The sequence below is a fragment of the Paroedura picta genome, chromosome 7 (genome assembly GCF_049243985.1).
Source record: "Paroedura picta isolate Pp20150507F chromosome 7, Ppicta_v3.0, whole genome shotgun sequence".
NCBI classification, from domain to species: domain Eukaryota; kingdom Metazoa; phylum Chordata; class Lepidosauria; order Squamata; family Gekkonidae; genus Paroedura; species Paroedura picta.
The window spans coordinates 69023017-69042055 of NC_135375.1; the positions used below are offsets into that span (position 1 = coordinate 69023017).

At 42.9% G+C, this 19039-nt stretch overlaps 1 protein-coding gene across 4 annotated transcripts in view; it reads right to left on the bottom strand.

Moving 5' to 3' along the window:
* Window positions 1-19039, bottom strand: part of PCSK5 (proprotein convertase subtilisin/kexin type 5) — a 290087-nt gene that overhangs the window by 244513 nt on the left and 26535 nt on the right. For all 4 annotated transcript variants that reach the window (XR_013232545.1, XR_013232546.1, XM_077344762.1 and 1 more), the window contains exon 2: window positions 13811-13915. Coding sequence is in view for 2 of the 4 variants with exons in the window: in XM_077344762.1 (XP_077200877.1) it covers window positions 13811-13915 (105 nt within the window). In the remaining 2 variants the exon portion in view is untranslated. The remainder of the gene's footprint in view (window positions 1-13810; window positions 13916-19039) is intronic.

The following is a 19039-nucleotide window of genomic DNA, read 5'->3' on the forward strand; positions in this document are numbered from 1 at the left end:
CTTGCATGCCTTTTTAACCCACAGTTCCGCCCCTTCCTCCCTGTCCATCGCCCTCAGTGTGTGAACCATCCTTGAGAGCTCTGACCAGGTTAGTATTCCTACCTCCTTCTCCTTCTTCCCTCTCCCCCCCCCAAGTCATCTGTCTCTGCTGGGGACATTGTTCCCACCATTAGCCCCCTCTGCTGGGGTGTGGGGGAGGGACTGCAATGGACATCTTTTTTGCTGTCCTCATTACCCTTTCCCTTCCCAGTCTTGCCACGGGGACTCCTCCACAGCCCCGCCCCTCTTTCCCTGCCCCAACATCGAGCTTCTCAGCAGGGGCTTGCAGACCCAGTAGTGCCTGCCTCGGCTGTTGCCTGCCTTGACTCTCTTGCTGCTGCGGCCTCCGTGGCCTGGGCAATGGCCACATCGTCTTGGAATGGCCTGGAACAAGGGTCTCTTAGCCCTCCATTCCAGGCTGAAAGTATTTAAGAAAATTCAATTGACTCCCTGTAACAAGAACAAGTTTAAACTAATGTCAGATTTCTCCTCTGAACAACTGTATACCTGGGTTGCTTATCTGCTTCTTGAAACCAAACTGCAAATTATTTATTTATTTATTTATTTATTTATTTATTTATTTATAATTGGATTTATATACTGCCATTCGCCAAAAGGTCTCATTAAATCTTCTTTGTTGTTAATATACTATTCCTGCCTCTGCAGGTTCAAGTATACCATACTTGGGTGCACTGAGGATAAAAGGAGAGGACAACAATGGAGGATACTTGGCTCTCAATGGAGAAAAAGTAAAAATAAAATGCAAATAAAATACATTGAATCTACTAGGCATTCAGCCACTCTAAAAATGCAGACAAAAGCCCTTCATCCTAAATTAAAAAGCAAATTATAATACATACTGGTTTTACTCTATGAAAATATCCTTTTGTGCTGTCACATTCCCAGACAGTGTGTTCTACAGCATTTCTTTCCAAAATGTTTCCTTATTCTCTATCCATCTCTGAATGATGTTATGGCAGCTGGCCCTGCACAATTAGGTTTTTCCCCCTCAAACCACTGTCCATTATTCTGATCCAAAAACACTGTGTTTCCATTTCCTCCTCTTCTGGATCAATGTGAAACACACTAGCCCTTCAGCCAAGATAGCTACTTCTGTCTTGTCTTTGCTGGCAAAATAAGCTAAGTAAAGTCTTCTAACATCCCTTTAGGTCTGCAGCTCACAGCAGTCTTCCTTTCCTTTCCTTTCCTTTCCTTTCCTTTCCTTTCCTTTCCTTTCCTTTCCTTTCCTTTCCTTTCCTTTCCTTTCCTTTCCTTTCCTTCTTTCTTTATGTCTCTGTCCTTCTGAACTTTCCAAATATGCTTGCAGTATATCTCTTTCTTAGTAATATGCTGTATCTTTTAAGTCAGTCTGGCTAAACCCTTCCATTACTGTTTTTTGACATTTTTCTCTTTATTCCTTACATATCCACAGAAATATACCTTTTCAAAAATCCCATTTTGTGTGCTAAAAAACATGACTTCTGTTTCTAAAAACATTTTAACAGGACTCTCTTTGTAATCCCTAGCTAGGAACAGAATGAATCAGAAAGGGGTGTGGCCTCTCGGGGTAGAAGGGGGCATTTTGTGGAAAACAGTCGTCCAGGATGACCCCCAGGAGATCTGTAGCCAAACAATTACATGATATGATGTTAAATGAAAACTAAAAATGTTTTATTCCCTTTAAATTATTGCAAGATTCATTCCAAACTTTGCCCCACAGAACCCACAAACTGAGGTTACATCTCCATCAACTGGATCTTCTGTTTCTCTTATTTGTTCTTCTGTTTCCTGTCTAGGACATATCTGTCAACCTAAAAAAGATGGTGCAATCACTTATGCAACCCTGAAACTTACTATTTGCTTCACCCCAAGCTATCAGTGAAAAAAGTCACCATCTAAAGGGCATGTAAAAGGGAACTCCACCACCAGGCATTTGGTTGGGGTCCGCCAACTCAACAAAATCTGTTGGTTCCCCAAACATCCCCCTCTATGGTCTGAACCATGCTGACGTCTCACAGGTTCTTGTTAAAAGTTGAGAGTTGTTGTCACACTTTGTTATAATCTGTTACGTTCAATTTTGGAACCTCTATTATGTTACTGTCACTAGATTTTGATTTATGTTCATGATGTTTTATGTAAGCCACCCTGAACCTAAGAAGGAAGGAAGGAAGGAAGGAAGGAAGGAAGGAAGGAAGGAAGGAAGGAAGGAAGGAAGGAAGGAAGGAAGGAAGGAAGGAAGGAAGGAAGGAAGGAAGGAAGGAAGGAAGGAAGGAATTAGTAGGATTAGTAGGATTAAGGAAACTGCAAGGTATAGATATATACAAGGTATACATATATACATACATATTCTTTCTTAGCAAGACCATACAATATAATGCCTAATATAATGAAATGTGTCTTGTACTTCTCACAACATACTGAAGGTTCCAAAGCCCCTTACGGGGTCTATTTCAGTCATGGGAGGGAGCATCTGGGGAGACCAGCAGATGTTCCGAGTTGGTTGGCCTCAAATGAATGCCTGATGGAGGAGCTCCCTTTTATAGGCCCTGTGGAACTGTGGTAGGGCTCTGATCTCCTCAGGGAGCTCGTTCCACCAGGTGGGGGCCAGGACCGAGAAGTCTCTGGCCCTTGTTGAGGTTCAACACGCTTCTCTGGGGTATAGGGGTATAAGCAGGGAGGTGGTCTCTCAAATACACTGGGCCCAAACCGCATATGTCCTTAAAGGTGATTACCAGAAACTTAAGCTTAATCCGGAATTCAACTGGGAGCCAGCCAAGTTGTTGGAGTACCGGCCGGATGTGGAATCTCCATGAGAATAGTGAGAATACTGGCTGCAGCATTCTGGACCAGTTATAGTTTCTGGATCAAGGATGAAGTCCAGCCTAGAGGTGACCGTCACATCGATAACTATGGCTAAGTGCTCTGGGTCCAGGTAGGGCGCTAGTAGCTTGGTTTGGCAGAAGTGGTAAATGCCAGCCGCACCACCTTTGTGACCTGGGCTTCCATTGTAAGGGAAGCATCCAGGATCACGCCCAGGTTCCTGGTGGAGTGTGCTGCTGAGAGCTGCACACCATCCAGGATGGGCAGACACACGTCCTACCCAACCACAGGACCTCCGTCTTTGCCCAGGATGGGCAGACACACTTCCTACCCAACCACAGGACCTCCGCTTCAGGCGACTCTGCTTGATCCATTTTGTCACTGCTTCCAGACATCTGGCTAAGGGTTCTGGGTGAGAGTCAGGGCAGTCATCCATCAGGAGGAAGAGCTTGGTGTCATCTGCATATTATAGAATCATAGAATTATAGAATCATAGAGTTGGAAGGGGCCATACAGGCCATCTAGTCCAACCCCCTGCTCAACGCAGGATCAGCCCTAAGCATCCTAAAGCATCCAAGAAAAGTGTGTCTCCAACCTTTGCTTGAAGACTGCCAGTGAAGGGGAGCTCACCACCTCCTTAGGCAGCCTATTCCACTGCTGAACTACTCTGACTGTGAAAATTTTTTTCCTGATATCTAGCCTATATCATTGTACTTGTAGTTTAAACCCATTACTGCGTGTCCTTTCCTCTGCAGCCAATGGGAACAGCATCCTGCCCTCCTCCAAATGACAACCTTTCAAATACTTAAAGAGGGCTATCATGTCCCCTCTCAACCTCCTTTTCTCCAGGCTGAACATTCTCAAGTCCCTCAACATATCATCATAGGGCTTGGTCCCTTGGCCCCAGACCATCCTCATCGCTCTCCTCTGTACCCTTTCAATTTTATCTACGTCCTTCTTGAAGTAACGCCTCCAGAACTGCACATAGTACTTCTGGTGTGGTCTAACCAGTGCCATATACAATGGGACTATGACATCTTGTGATTTTGATGTGATGCCCCTGTTGATACAGCTCAAAATGGCATTTGCCTTTTTTACCGCTGCATCACACTGCCTGCTCATGTTTAGTTTACAATCCACAAGTACCCCAAGGCAGCAGCCGGGGAGGAGGACGAGCTGTAGCCATGTCCCGGTACTGACTGATCAATGGACCGGTACCGGTCTGTGGACCGGGGTTTGGGTACCACTGGTCTAGGGAACTGTAATGTCCAGGTGGTGGCCGCCTCTAGCAGGGCAGGCAGGGCATCTGGATGTGCATTTGGTGTGCGGTACACCAGCCAGATGGCCACGCTCCATGTCACATGACTCCTGCCACGGGCCATCCCTGGGACAGCTCCCTTTCAAAGAGGAAGTTGAGGTATTTGTTCTTGGGGGTCTAGGGGTACTTGTGGTTGGTAGTCCTCCTTCTTTCCTCCGTCTCCCCATTTTTCCTGTACCTCAGTTAAGCCCCTGTAAGGCCTTCCAGCATCTGTCTTCATCCTCTCCCCATCCTGCCTGGCTCCCTCCTCCTCCTGGGTTGGCTACCCCTGGGTTGGAAATATTCCTTGAGGTTTGGAGGTGGGACTTCAAAATGTTACAATGCCTCAGAGTCCACCATCCAAAGCAGCCATTTTTGCCTGGGGAGTTGATCTTTATAGTCAGGAGATGAGCAGTAATTCCAGAAGATGTCCAGGCCCTACCTGGAGGTTGGTTTCCTCTGGTCTGGAAATATTCCTTGAGGTTTGAAAGTGGGGCCTCAAAAGGGTATAATGCCTCCGTAGCCACCCAACCAGCCACATATCAGGTCAAGAAAATATTGCAGAGAGGAGGTAAGATTGCCAGATAGATATAGGTTCATGTCCTCAAATTCCACACTTCCTAGGTGTCCATGAACCTGACTTGGGACAGGATAGCTGTGCATATGGAGACCTCCTCTTAGGCTTGCCATCTTCCAAGCCTCCGGGGAGGGCGTTATATAAATATAATAAATAAATAAATAAATAAGTGAGGCACTAAATCCACACCAAACCATGAGATAGCATCCATTGCATTACAGCATGCAACAGGCTTCGCTACTAGTTGAAATATAATTTTTGAAGGAAAGACCCTAAATCAGATTCTTTACACCCATGTTTTATCATCCTGTACCTCATAATAATGGCCTGCTCCACCCCCACCCCCCCAGCATAATCCACCATTTCTTCTAATATCTGGAAATCTGTCAGAAGTAATGATAGTTAAAATAAAAGGGAGGCTATATGTTGCTACACAATTACTATCATCATCTCCCAAGTGGCTTAGAAGTATCTCTTCTCTTATTTATGTCTTCCATGTGCCTAAATTTATGTTGATTTCTATGGTCTCATTTCTCTGAAGCCTATTACAAAACACTCTAGCTAAAAATATGCAGATGATGCATGTGGCAGCAAACATTTAAGCGGCTACCATCACTCTGATCTGGATTCAAAACCAAAGCAGCAATGCTGCTGCAATTCTGCCGGTTGCTAAACCAAAAATGGCAGATTTCATATTTGTGTGATCTCCTTCGAAAAGAAAAACAACTAGAACTGTGATATTCACAAGTCAAAGCCATATACATCATGGTGGCTTGGAGACAGACTCTAAAAGGAAATGGTGACTCAGGGATGGATTGAATGAATTTCATCAGTCATACCAAACTTCCGTCTCTGCTTCCTTGTGTTTCCTCCTTCCCATTATCTCTTATTGCCATTCCTCTTCATAATTAAAAAAAATCATTATGATGCATGGTACTGCTCGTTGTTCCTAATACTAACCCAGACAACAACTCGTTTTCTTGCTGAAGTGGAAGAGAGAAAGTATTCTGTGCATTGTATATTTGTAAACTGTATATTTCAGATTGGACTTTTTGTTTAAGAATGCAAAAATTGATATCAGTTGTTTCTTTAGAACTATAAACAAAACAAACACACACAATTACTCTACCTTGAAGCTATTTAATGACTGTTACACATTCTTACATGTAGCATGCAGTTTGCTTCTGAAAACATTTAGGAATCCATTAATTTCATAGAACACATTGACTGGACAATCTAACACAGGGGTAGTCAAACTGCAGCCCTCCAGATGTCCATGGACTACAATTCCCATGAGCTCCTGCCAGCATTTGGGAATATTAGGAAAACATTATAAATAGGGTGTTGTGACAATTTTACAGGTTGGGAAACAGGATTTCTTCCTTCCCAAACTGTAATAGAAAGTGCTGTCAAATTACAGCTGATTTAGAATGACCTATAGGGTTCTCATTCAGAGGTGATTTGTCATTCCCTGGTTCAGTGTAACTACCCTGACCTTGGCTGACCCCACTGAGCTTCTGGTACTGATCAGAGCTGATCCTGCTTAAATTTCAAGAACTGATGAGATTGGGCTAGTCTGAACCATCTCGGACAGTCTCTTTCCAAACTAGACATCACTGAAAATAGAGAGCAGTTTGCCTTGCACTTGCATTCTTTCTAGACTTTCTAGACAGTGGAAGGGGACATCAGAGAGCTATATTAGGAAGGGTGAAGCTTCTTATTCCGCCTTTAATACCTGAGTGTTTAAGACTATGAGCTACAAGTTCCTAGTTCTAGTTCAGTCAGAACTTCCCCAAAGATATATGGCAAGGTATTGTCTCCCTTTGTCATCATCTCATCCATGTAAGAATAATAATTTACTTGAAAGGGCTGGTATAAGTATAGTAAAGGTAAAGGTATCCCCTGTGCAAGCACCGAGTCATGTCTGACCCTTGGGGTGACGCCCTCCAGCGTTTTCTTGGCAGACTCAATACAGGGTGGCCTTGCCAGTGCCTTCCCCAGTCATTATACTATAAGTATAGTGGAAGTAATAAATGTAAACAGACTTGAACAGTTGAGAAAAATATTGTATAAATATTTTCTGATAGTTAAGAGATGAATTACAGTAAATTCATAAATGCCACAATAAAAAATCCTGCCATATCAATGCCATTGTTTAAGGTTTAGATTTTACCAATTTTCCATTACATCCACCACAATGGAACCGTAACCTATGTTTTAAAGCCTAAATTTTAAAATACTTTAATTTGCCTTCTAGACAATGCCTATCAACAGTTTGACTTGCTGGAACATGATACCTGCTGTTGTTTGGAGTTTAAGTTTCTGAGATGGCCTGATAACAAGGTAAAATGCACAAGTGGATATCATTACTTTTTCCACAACATGCTGTAGCTCAGACCAGCCTCAAAGTGATAACCCACCTTTGTAGTCCATCTTGCTCGTAATGAACAGTTTAAGTAAAAAAGGCTTAGAGTACATATAAGAACCAACTCTTCTTCAAAGTACAGTCCTATTGAGCATATTTCACATCCTAATCTATTTGTTACAGTAAGTGGAAATGAATCATTGTAAAGTTGTAGGTACATCTGCTTCTCTAGTAGAGTCTAGTAGCAGGGCCATCTTAACAGCATTATAGGCCCTGAGCAAAGCAGTGGACAACCATTCAAAGAAAACAACTATAAATAAAAACATAAATTATTCATAACATTAAACTTATATTTATTGGTACCCCCAACAAAATCAGTGTTTAAATGTTAAACATTTAAAAACATGCTGAACACCAAAAATTAATCAACACAAATGTGAAAAAAACAAAAATATCAACATATAAATGAGAGCCAGTTTGGTGTATTGGTAAGGAGTGCGGACTTCTAATCTGGCAAGCCAGGTTCGATTCTGTGCTCCCCCACATACAACCAGCTGGGTGACCTTGGGCTCGCCACGCCACTGATAAAACTGTTGTGACCGGGCAGTGATATCAGGGCTCTCTCAGCCTCACCCACCCCACAGGGTGTCTGTTGTGGGGAGAGGAATAGGAAGGCGACTATAAGCCGCTTTGAGCCTCCTTTGGGTAGGGAAAAGCGGCATATAAGAACCAACTCTTCTTCTTCTTCTTCTAAATGGCACTCAAATGGTAAACCATACAGGTGGAGATGGCACAGTATGAAATTACTATGGATTATTTATTATTAATCAAATCTTCAACACAAACATGTCATAAACTATCAATACACACATAGAATAGCATGGGGCTCCTATGCTCATGGCATCCCCAGGCAACTGCCCGGCATGACCATGTCTAGCCCTGTCTAGAAGCAGCAACAGATTTGGTTTTTATACCTTGCTTTTCACTACCTGGTGGAGTCCCAAAGTGGCTTGCAATCAACTTCCCTTCCTCTCCTCACAACGGACACACTGTGAGGTAGGTGGGGCTGAGAGAGCCCTAACAACGCTGCTTTGTGAGAGGTCAGCTAGCTGTTTCCATGTGGAAGATCAGGGAATCAAACCTGGTTTGCCAGATTAGAAGCTGCCTCTCTTAAGGCAGTTTTTGTTTTTCAATTGTGATAGACCTTTCCAGCAAGCTCAGAAGCTCCTGATTCACTGCAACTGTACACCTTAATTTTTGGATTATGGAGTTTAAAATTTAAAAAGAAAGGCAGACACTCATGGCTCTAGTCCACATAGCACAGGGCATGCTGATCTAGTTGCAGCAATACAAACCATTATCTGAAGTACTTCAGCTAAAGTAATCATTCAGAATTATTCTGAATATCTCATGGCCTGTATCTTATACACAGTAAAGGCTTTATTTTCTGACACACATGGATAATGGGGGCTGCTGATTAATCAAATGTGCAGACTATTCCAGCTTAATGCTCTGTCCTGCCACCACCCATAGGAATCTGCAGTGACCAAACCCTGTTGGAAACACCATAGTAATAGCCCTACAGGTTAGGTGGGACCCTTCCCCTAAACAAAAAAGCCTCCCTATAAAGCAAACAAGGAGCCAGCTGGGCAAGATCCCTCACAGAGTTGATTCCTGACAACTCAGTACAATGCTGAAAGAGAAGGAAGCGTCTGGGTATGATGACAGCTGTCAGTACTAGCTAACAGAAGACCAGCTATGTCCAGTAGAGTCAAGGGGGGCAGCAAAAGAAGCAGGAGTTGCTCAAAGACTTGGAGGAACGTTGGCTGAGGTGGCATCTAGAAGATACCAGTTAACTGAGCATTATGATAAACAAGCTCTGGATAACAATGCTCTTTACAATTATATAAGAACCAAAGATAAAACCAAAGATAAAACAATCATTTAAGAAATAGGTAAGAGTTTTATAATTCACTCTAGACATTCTCCTCAAAAAACACTCAACCAAATCCAACATTATGGACCAACCAAATACATATTAGGATTTGAGTTGGAAAATGTAGATGCTGCCTTCCCTTAACCTATGTAATGTGAGCCACAATCCACTGGGAAGTCTCATGTGAATAGGGACTATATAAGCAATAATAGTGTGCTCTTGTGCAATTCAATTCAATGCAGAGAGGCTTGCTCTGAAAAATTATCCAGTAGAAAGAGTGCCCCATGTTTCATATCAATCTATTTACTATCCAAAGCCATTGCCTGAGTTAGACATCTCATGGCAAGGCAGCATTTGTATTTCACATTTCAGGTGCTCAAAGCATTTTACATGTTTTCTCTCAGTAACCCTTACCACAGCCCCATCAGGAAGGACAATATCATTGTGCACACACTGCTGTTGTGGAGCTGATACCAGATCTAGTGGCATGGAAGATCACAATCTTAACTACTCTTTCAGTGGAGGGGGCTATATAGCTAGTATTTGCTACTTTGTGAGAGATACAATTGCATCAACCTCAAAGTATTCTTATCCATGGTTCCTCTATATATTTGTGAAATAGCCTGGGGGGGGGGGGTGGAATGTGTCCGACTATCCAAGTTGGAATAGGGCCAATCAGGATGCAGCCAGCAACACTGGCTGCACCCTGAGTGGCCCTGCCCCTACAGCTCCTGCCCTCCCTCCCTGGACGCTTGCCACATTCCTCTCAGACACGACAGAGACACAGAGCCCCCATTCCCTCCTATCGCTCCTGCTGCGAGGAAGGCAGAGAGAGACACAGAAAGAGCTGCCCCAAGCTGCTAACAGAGACACAGAGAGAGCCCCCCTGCTGTGACAGAGGGAGAGAGAGACAGAGCAAGCTGCCCCAAACTGCACACCAGCCTTCTTTCCCTCCTACAAACCCAACCCTCAATTACCTGCTATACCTTCTGCTGCAGGTACACCTAGACACACAGCGAGAGGGAGAGAGAGAGATCTGCCCCTCCCGGTGTCCCCTGGGTCCTAGCGCCCATTGAATTCCTGCTTGTAATGGGCTTTCTTGCTTGTTGTTGTTGTTAGGTGCGAAGTCGTGTCCGACCCATCGCGACCCCATGGACAATGATCCTCCAGGCCTTCCTGTCCTCTACCATTCCCTGGAGTGGAACTAGCTTTCTTGCTAGTTAATTAACTAGCTTTCTTGCTAGTTAATACATAAATAATAAATCTGTTAATGTTCACAGAATAGTACATTTATGAGGCAAAATGTACTGTAAATAGTAAACATGCAATTCTTATTGCAGTCAGTGGAGTCGATGAGACTTTATGTGAAACTACACAGTTCATGGATGAAGGTCCAAATACATTTCACACAGTTCCCTAAAGGAAGGACTAAAGGTTCTGTGATTCTTTGTTCAGATGGTTTTAATCAACATACGGGTAAAATTGCAATCACTGAAGTTTCAATTTAAAGAGAAGGAATGTAAGGGGAAAATTGGGTTCTCAATAATCTACGCAGAGAAAAATATATAAAAATATATAGGTATCAATAATTTCACACAGCAAAGACAAATTTTCAGCAGGAAAATTGTACAAGGGAAAAAGGATAAAAGTCCTTCCTCCTTGGTCTACCCCTTCAATTATCAGACCAACTGGCTAAACTAATGAGATTTATGGTAGAATATTTCATTAATTCTTTTTGCAGATAGGTTTAATTCATGTATAACAATTAACAAATCATAAAAGTATGCACAATATACCATTCTGTTCTATGATCAATTCACATAAATGTATCCTTGGATTTTTTTATTTTTGGGGGGGGGCGTGACAAAATGCATCAAATGGGGTCTGCTGGAAAGAAAGATCCCACTCAGGTGTCTTTCACCATCTCTCCAGCAAAGTCCATATTTAGACATTGGCAGGGTCTTTCTCCAGCAGACTCATCTGATATTGTGAAAGAGAGGCTTTCCACAGCATCAGATAGGGTCTGCTACAGGGGAAAATCCTGCCAAACAGCTGATCCTCAGGAAATTAATCACCAGAATCAGAGAAGCCCAATTTGATTCAAGTTTTGATTTAGATGATTCATTTATACTTTTCACTTACCTCCCTTTGGAAGGTGGGGGGAAGTATAGGGAACCCTGAATCACTGCCAGCCATGTAAACTTTACAGCTTTACCAGTCTGTCAGTCAGTTGTTAAGTTGAAATGGCCAGCAGCTGTTGAAACCTTCCCTTTTACTCCCTCCCCCCTTCCAAAGGAGAAGAAGTAAAAGGGATTGCTGATTGCCAGCCAGTGGGCTCTGCAGTAGAGAGACTTTCAAACCGCCCCTCCCCACACACACACACAGAATCACACCCCAAGAAATCCATGGAGAGCCTTCTCTCTGCTGATAAACTGTTTCTTGGGCTATGTAGGGTTAGGGTCTTTAACTGTCAGCTATTTGGTGCAGTATCTAACCATCTCTCCGGCAGACCCTCTGATGCTACAGAGAGCTGGCTCACTGCAGTATCAGGTGTTTGTTGGGCTCCTATGGAACCAAATGGGTATCACTATATTTAGAGAGCAAGCTTGGAGTAGTAGTTAGGAGTGCGGACTTCTAATCTGGCGAGCCGGGTTTGATACCACACTCCCCCACATACAGCCAGCTGGGTAACCTTGGGCTCACCACAGCACTAATGAAGCTGTTCTGATTGAGCAATAATATCAAGGCTCTCTCAGCCTCACCTACCTCACAGGGTGTCTGTTGTGGGGAGAGGAAAGGGAAGGTGATTGTAAGCCGCTTTGGGACTCCTTCAGGTAGAGAAAAGCGGCATATAAGAACAACCTCTTCTTCTTCTTCTATATCAAGCTAGTGATTCAGCTATACCCAAATAATTTCAGGTCGAATTTACCTGAATTTAAAAAAGAAAATGTTTTTGTGCCTGCTGTAGACTACACTACTAATAAAAGCACATCACTCTTGCTTGAACAAGTGCAGATATGAACCTGCATCTCCCAGACCCTAGTCTTTCATACTAACCACACTGGTTTCAAGCCCCTTGAAAAACTTATTTGAATATTTTTGTAGAAAAAAATTGAAATAGCTTGAACATAACAGCACGTGCTGATATCAGAACTTAGTAACTAAGCATTTGTGATTAGAAGAATTGATATAAGGGATAATAAAAACCCAAATGAAATCTCTACTAATTTAAATAAAAATCAGACTTTACCAAAATATAGAACTGCTTTTATATTAGGCCCCTGTAATGTTTTGCCATCAGTTATTTGTGAAGGTTATTACAAACTTCAAATGACTGTTTTTGTCCCTGTGGTACAGGAGTAATAGACACTAGCTCATGTGCTGTTGGTTTTGTACATACTATAAAATGAGTTAGAGAAGATATAATTGTTCCATTTTTGGCTACTGTACCAGGCAATTTTGTAGAGGATCTAGTTACCTCTTTTCTTCTGGGGACAATCTATAATGAAAGAGTGGCTTTTTAAAGTCTGATAGGATGGATAATAAAGAAATGTGGTTAATCAGACATGTTGAAATATTGACATGTTTGTATCTGAAGAAGTGTGTTTGCACACAAAAGCTTATATCTTGAATAAAACTTTGTTGGTCTTAAAGGTGCCACTGGACTCAACCTCCATTCTGCTGTTTCTGACCAACGCCTGAATCTATGTCTAAATATTGTTATTTGTTATAAGGATTGCATCATATGATTGAAAGAGTTATGCTGACAATAAAGAGAAAAAATAAGAACATTCTCTGAAATATTCTTACAAAACGTCAATGGTTTCTGATATTTTCATTTTGTTTTATGCCATCAAATCACAGGTCACATTGTGACCCAAAGGAGTTTTCAAGGCAAGACTCCATATCATGGAACCTGGCATTTCTGGGTAGTGTCCCTTCCAAATACTAGCTGGAGCTTACCCTGCTTAGATCCTAAAACCTGATGAGATTGGACTACTCTGGGCTGTCCAGGTCAGGGCATTGTTTCTGATATACTAAACATAAAACTCCACAAACAGCTGCCATCTTTTCTCCTCATGGGTGCCCTATATAAACTGTAGAGTTACACAACAGGAAGCCAGATGCAGCTTTTCCAATGCCGTCTTCTATATATCAGGAAATGCTGAATGTTACATTTCTGCCAATTGTAAGGAGCACTGAAGCCATTAAAGAACCTGCTTTTTAGGAGTAAAAATTAGATGTCAACTATATTCACAATCCATTTGCTTGGTTAAATATGCAGCATTTCTCAAACAATAGTAATGCTAAAACATCAGAAAGACTTTGACGTCAGCAGATTTGTGGGTTCATTCCGAATGCAGAGCAAACATGCTTGCCAAATTTGACCAGAGGGTGTGCTCTAGTCTAGCAAACACAGGAGCTGTGCAACTTAAGCATCACAATATTGCCTATTGTCCCATGATATATTTCTGGAATTTAAAAAAAGTTACTGCTTATCCTGTGTGTGAGGCAGTTCAACATAGAGAAGTACGGATTACAAAAACATGCACTGTTCCCACAAACTACAACCGTTGTGATGTCCTTAGAACAGCACAGCCATCAATATGATAGTCTTCATTCTATCCTAATTTGAAGCAGAAGCCTGGTGAACAGATACTATGTTACCTCTTGTAATCTTAGATGCCATCCAGGTAAACATCTCCTGGCATAACATTTCAGATTAAAAATGCAGATGCTCTCATTTTATAGGATTTGCCAGATAGATTATCTTACCTTTGGTTCCATTGAAATGAAGCTGTGAGTACCTCTACTTGAGAGAACTGACCTTTTAATTGTTTTACTATGGTAGAAGTGGTAGTAATCCTTCAGTGCTCCAATCTGTAGGAAGAAAAAACAGAGGGAAGGGGAGAGAAAAAACAGAAAGATTCAATTTATGGAAAGCAGTTTGTCTGTTTTTCATTTTTAAAAGGTCTATAAATTATGCAATTTCCTGCTTATTCTGAAATGTTACTTGAACCCCAGTGCTCATCTTTCAAAAGAGCGACATATGATATGAAATGGATGAAGTGTCCTTGAGGCAGTAACTGCATAACCAAAGATTATAACTGAGCTGCTTAGCCTGTATCTACCTTTTTAATGTTTAATTTATATGCAGTATTTTAAATAATTCCATACCAAATTCTTATCCAAACTTGTCTTCACAAGGCAAGTATAAAAACCATCAAGCAGCTATTTGATTATTTAAAAGTATTCCAACTAATATGCTTAAGGAAACATACTGTAAAAAGGTATTATGTTCAGCTATTTATACATCATTAGCTCTGGTTCTCTCTTTCACACATATACACACAAACTCTTGTCCTAAGTCTCAGAACGTTCACAATGAATAAACTCATACTGGATTTCTGTAGGGACTTCAAACAATCCATTTCTTGAAGGGCTTATTCATTTTATTAAAAATTAGGAAATAATTTATCAAGAATAAATTAAACATTGTTTTATTACTCTATCAGTCATATCTCAGCAATCCTGAACTGCACTTTAAAAACTACTGGATGAGTCTGAACTGCCACTGAACTGGAAAAGGGTACAGCAAGATTTATGGACCTAGATTCCTAAGTGTCATTTTATCTCATTTTCAGACTGCCATTATGGGTTACTGGCTTACTTGTTTCTTACAGACCTACATATTTTCTTAGATTACAAATGCCATGCAAATATGTCCATATTAACTTGTTCTGCAGTTCAATGGAACTTTACTGTATATTCAAATCTAAGAACTAGCACATGCTATAAAAGTGAAAGCACTAGCATTTCTACACTCTACCATGGTCTATAATAATGAGATTTTTTCCAGAAAAATCTGTTCCTCTTTATGAATAAAGCATACAGAATGTGAGTGTCTGTATACTACCTAGCAACCCTTAATTATCTTCACAGAAGAATCAGTTACAAAGGGTTCCTAGGCCTGCATAAATATTGCATCTCACAATTACCTAATCTATTGATGTCAATCAATAGAATTCACTTTGATAGCTAGCATAAGTACAAATGGGGGACATACAAGAACTTGCAGTGGTATCTGATTTTCCCTGTATCCACTTTTTCCACTATTTCCTCTCTCCTTTCCCTGGCATTTCCCCACAACCTCTCCCCTTTCCTGCTTCTTCCCACACACCAAGCTATCTTCCTTTCTGCCCCCCTCCATTTCCAGCTTTTCTTCCTTCCCTACTCTTAGCAGAGTTTCCCCAGGAAAAATCTGGCTGAGATGCATAATACTGCCAGCACAAGGCCAGGCTCAGTTGTACAATGGCCTCCAGGACTATGCCAGTCCAACTTGTATGGTGGCTACCAGCACCAAGCCAACCAGGCACAACTACATGGTGGCTACTGTTAGTGCTGGGTAAGTTTTAGTTGGGTGGTGGCTCCCACTGCTTGGACTGCTACCATCTCCCCTTCCACCCACCAGCCAATCTACTTTTTCTGTCACCATTTCTTACAGCTTTCCCTTTTTCCCTATCTCTCATAGCTTCTCCTCAAGAAAGTCTGACCATGCTACGTGATGGATAGTGTCAGGCCAGGCTGCATGGTGGCTAGGTACTAGGGTTATCAGTCCCCAGATGAGAGCTGGAAATTTCCCAGAATTATAACTGATCTCCAAGCTACATAGATAGCTTATTTATTATTGATTTAATTAAAAATGTATTTCACTTGTCCTGGAGAAAATACCAGCTTTGGAAGGTAGACAGAATGGCATTATACCCCAGTGACATCACTCCCCTCCCTAAAACCCCTCCTCCTAGACTCCACCCTTAAAACCACCCTGAGGCCTGCTAAGTGACTGTGAGCCATTCCCAGTTCTCACAAAGCACTTCCCTGACAGGATGTCTGTTATGGGGAGAGGAAGGGAGATGAAGGGAAGGCAATTTTAAACTGCCAAGAGACACCTGAGGCCTGCTGGGTGACTGTGGACCGTTCTCAGTTCTCACAGAGCTCTCAGCCCCACTTCCCTGACAGGATGACAGTTATGGGGAGAGGAAGGGAAGGTGATTTTAAACTGCTTAGAGACAACTGAGGCCAGCTGGGTGACTGTGGAATATTCCCAGTTCTCTCAGACCTCTCACAGCCCTACATCCCTCACAGGTTGTCTATTGTGGAGAAATGAATGGAAAAGGTGTCTGTAAACAATTTGTGACTCCTTTTGGTAGTAAACAGCAGGGTACAAAAATCCAGCTATTCTTCTTCTAAGGGGCAACCATGTGGCACATAACATTATATCAACAGTAAAAAAATGGAGACAGATGGAGCAGGGCCACAGAACTGGGAGGAATTGGTTGCCGTGTACTCTCCCCCTAAGAAGAGTCTCCAGTCTGATTTTCCCTTCACATATCTGAAGACATGGCTCTGGAAAGCTCATCTATAACCACTATGTCACAAAGGTCAGTCCTCTCCCACACTCAACTAAAAGTGGCATATAAGAACCAACTCTTCTTCTGAAAACTCCAAAATATCTTGATACGTTAACCACTTATGTTTTAATACCATGTCAACACCATGTTTTCTCCAACTGGTCCAGAATGCAGTCATGTGGGTCTTTATTTGAACACCCAGTTCTCCAATGGCTGCACTGGCTCCCAGATGAATTCTGGATCTGGTTAAATGTTCTGGCAGTAAATTTCCATCCCCTAGTATGTGAACCAAGGATGAGGATAGATAAGGGAGAGCTCTTTGCAGTGGGCAGAAGTCTTTATCCCTCACCTTGTAGACCGGCCCTTGGCCAGCTTCATATTGGCCCACTTCTTGTAGTCTGCTTTAGCGCTTTTGAGCAAGTCCGTCACCTCCCCCCATGTCTCTTGGACCCTAGTCACCCAGTCCATCACTCTGAGGGGGAGATTGTGCTTGTCCGTGGTTGGGGGCTCCAAGGCAGGAAATGGTTATGGAGCATTGCCATTATCAACCTTGAAGGGGGGCATCCCTGTGCTCAGATGGGGGATATTATTGTATGCATACTCCACCAGGGGCAACAAAGAGTCCCAGTTATCCTGATAATTTAGAAAATGTCTTGGTATTGTTCCAACCCTTGAGTTACCCTTTCAGCTTGGTTGTTGGTGGCTGGGTGATAGGCTGAACAAAGAGAGCGGATAACCTCTGCCAGTTTCAACAGGGCTCCCCAAAACCTGGCAGTGAAACGGCTCCCCGTCACTCACTATCTTAGCTGGAAAGGTGTGTAATCTCAGCACGTGATGCACGAATAGCTCTGCTAATTTTTGGGTGCTCGGCAGCGAGGTGCAGGGGACAAAGTGTGCCTGCTTTGAATAGAGGTCCACTACCTCCCAGATTACTGTCTTGCTATTGCTGAGGGGCAGGTCAGTGATGAAATCCATGGATTGCAGCGGTAAAAAAGGCAAATGCCATTTTGGGCTGTACCAACAGGGGCATCACATCAAAATCACAAGATGTCATAGTCCCATTGTATACGGCACTGGTCAGACCACACCTGGAGTACTGTGTGCAGTTCTGGAGGCCTCACTTCAAGAAGGACATAGATAAAATTGAAAGGGTACAGAGGAGAGCGACGAAGATGATCTAGGGCCAAGGGACCAAGCCCTATGAAGATACGTTGAGGGACTTGGGAATGTCCAGCCTGGAGAAAAGGAGGTTGAGAGGGGACATGATAGCCTTCTTTAAGTATTTGAAAGGTTGTCACGTGGAGGAAGGCAGGATGCTGTTTCTGTTGGCTGCGGAGGAGAGGACACACAGTAATGGGTTTAAACTTCAAGTACAATGACATAGGCTAGATACCAGGAAAAATTTTTTCACAGTCAGAGTAGTTCAGCAGTGGAATAGGCTGCCTAAGGAGGTGGTGAGCTGCCCCTCACTGGCAATCTTCAAGCAAAGGTTGGATACACACTTTTCTTGGATGCTTTAGGATGCTAGGGTTGAGCAGGGTTGAGCAGGGGTTGAGCAGGGGGTTGGACTAGATGGCCTGTATGGCCCCTTCCAACTCTATGATTCTATGATTCTATGAAATTACTTCCCAGGATCAGTTGGGGGTCTCTAGAGGTTTTAAAAGCCCTGGGGGCTTCCCCACCACTCTTTTGGTCAGTGCACACTAGACATCCCTTGATGTAATGTTCTACATCTTGTTGAAGGCTGGGCCACCAGAACTGGTGGTATACTAGCAGGTAGGTTTTTGTGAACCCAAAATGTCCCACTATTTTAATGTCATGGAAAACCTCCAGCATTTCTTGGAGCTGGGAGGCAGGACTTGCTGCCCTTGTACCACAACCCGTTGCTCTCCTCCACAGATCCCTTCACAGTGGCCAAGATGGGAGCCCAATGCTTGGCAGAAGTTGTTGGGTGTTTTTCCCTTCAAGTCTGTGGGAGGGGGTCCCCCCTCATTTCGCTCCGGGTCTGCCCCAGGAGACCCAGCTGGCATGAATTGAACACAGTGTCCACCTTTACTTTATCCTCACACGTATGTTGGGGCAATCTAGACATAGCATCAGCAAGGAAGCCCTTCAGTTTCCAGGGCTTCCAGAGTACTTCTAAATTCTTATGGTGAGTCCACACTTGGAAGGACTCCTTGGAACTCTGCAGGAAGTGTTGCTCCTTGGAACCCTCCAGTGAGGGCCATTTTCATGGCCACGGCCTCTTTTTCCCAAATCATCCAGATTTTCTCTGCTGGAGTGCTTTGTGAGACAGGTATGCACGTGGGTGCATACCTGTCTCCCCCCTTAGGAGTAAAGCTCAACCCACAGCCAAATTTGAGGCATCTACTTGTACAATGAAAGGCAGTTCATGTCGGAGTAGGCAATCACTGAACCTCTAAGTCAACACTCCTGAGGTATACTGGGAGGGTGATTATGACAATACATGGACTGGGCCCTGCATATCTGAGGGGCTGCCTATCTGTATACATTCCTCAGAAAGCTCTATGTTCAGTAAATGCCAACTGTCTGGAAATCCCAAGCCCCAAAATTGCTTGTCCTCAATTTTAAT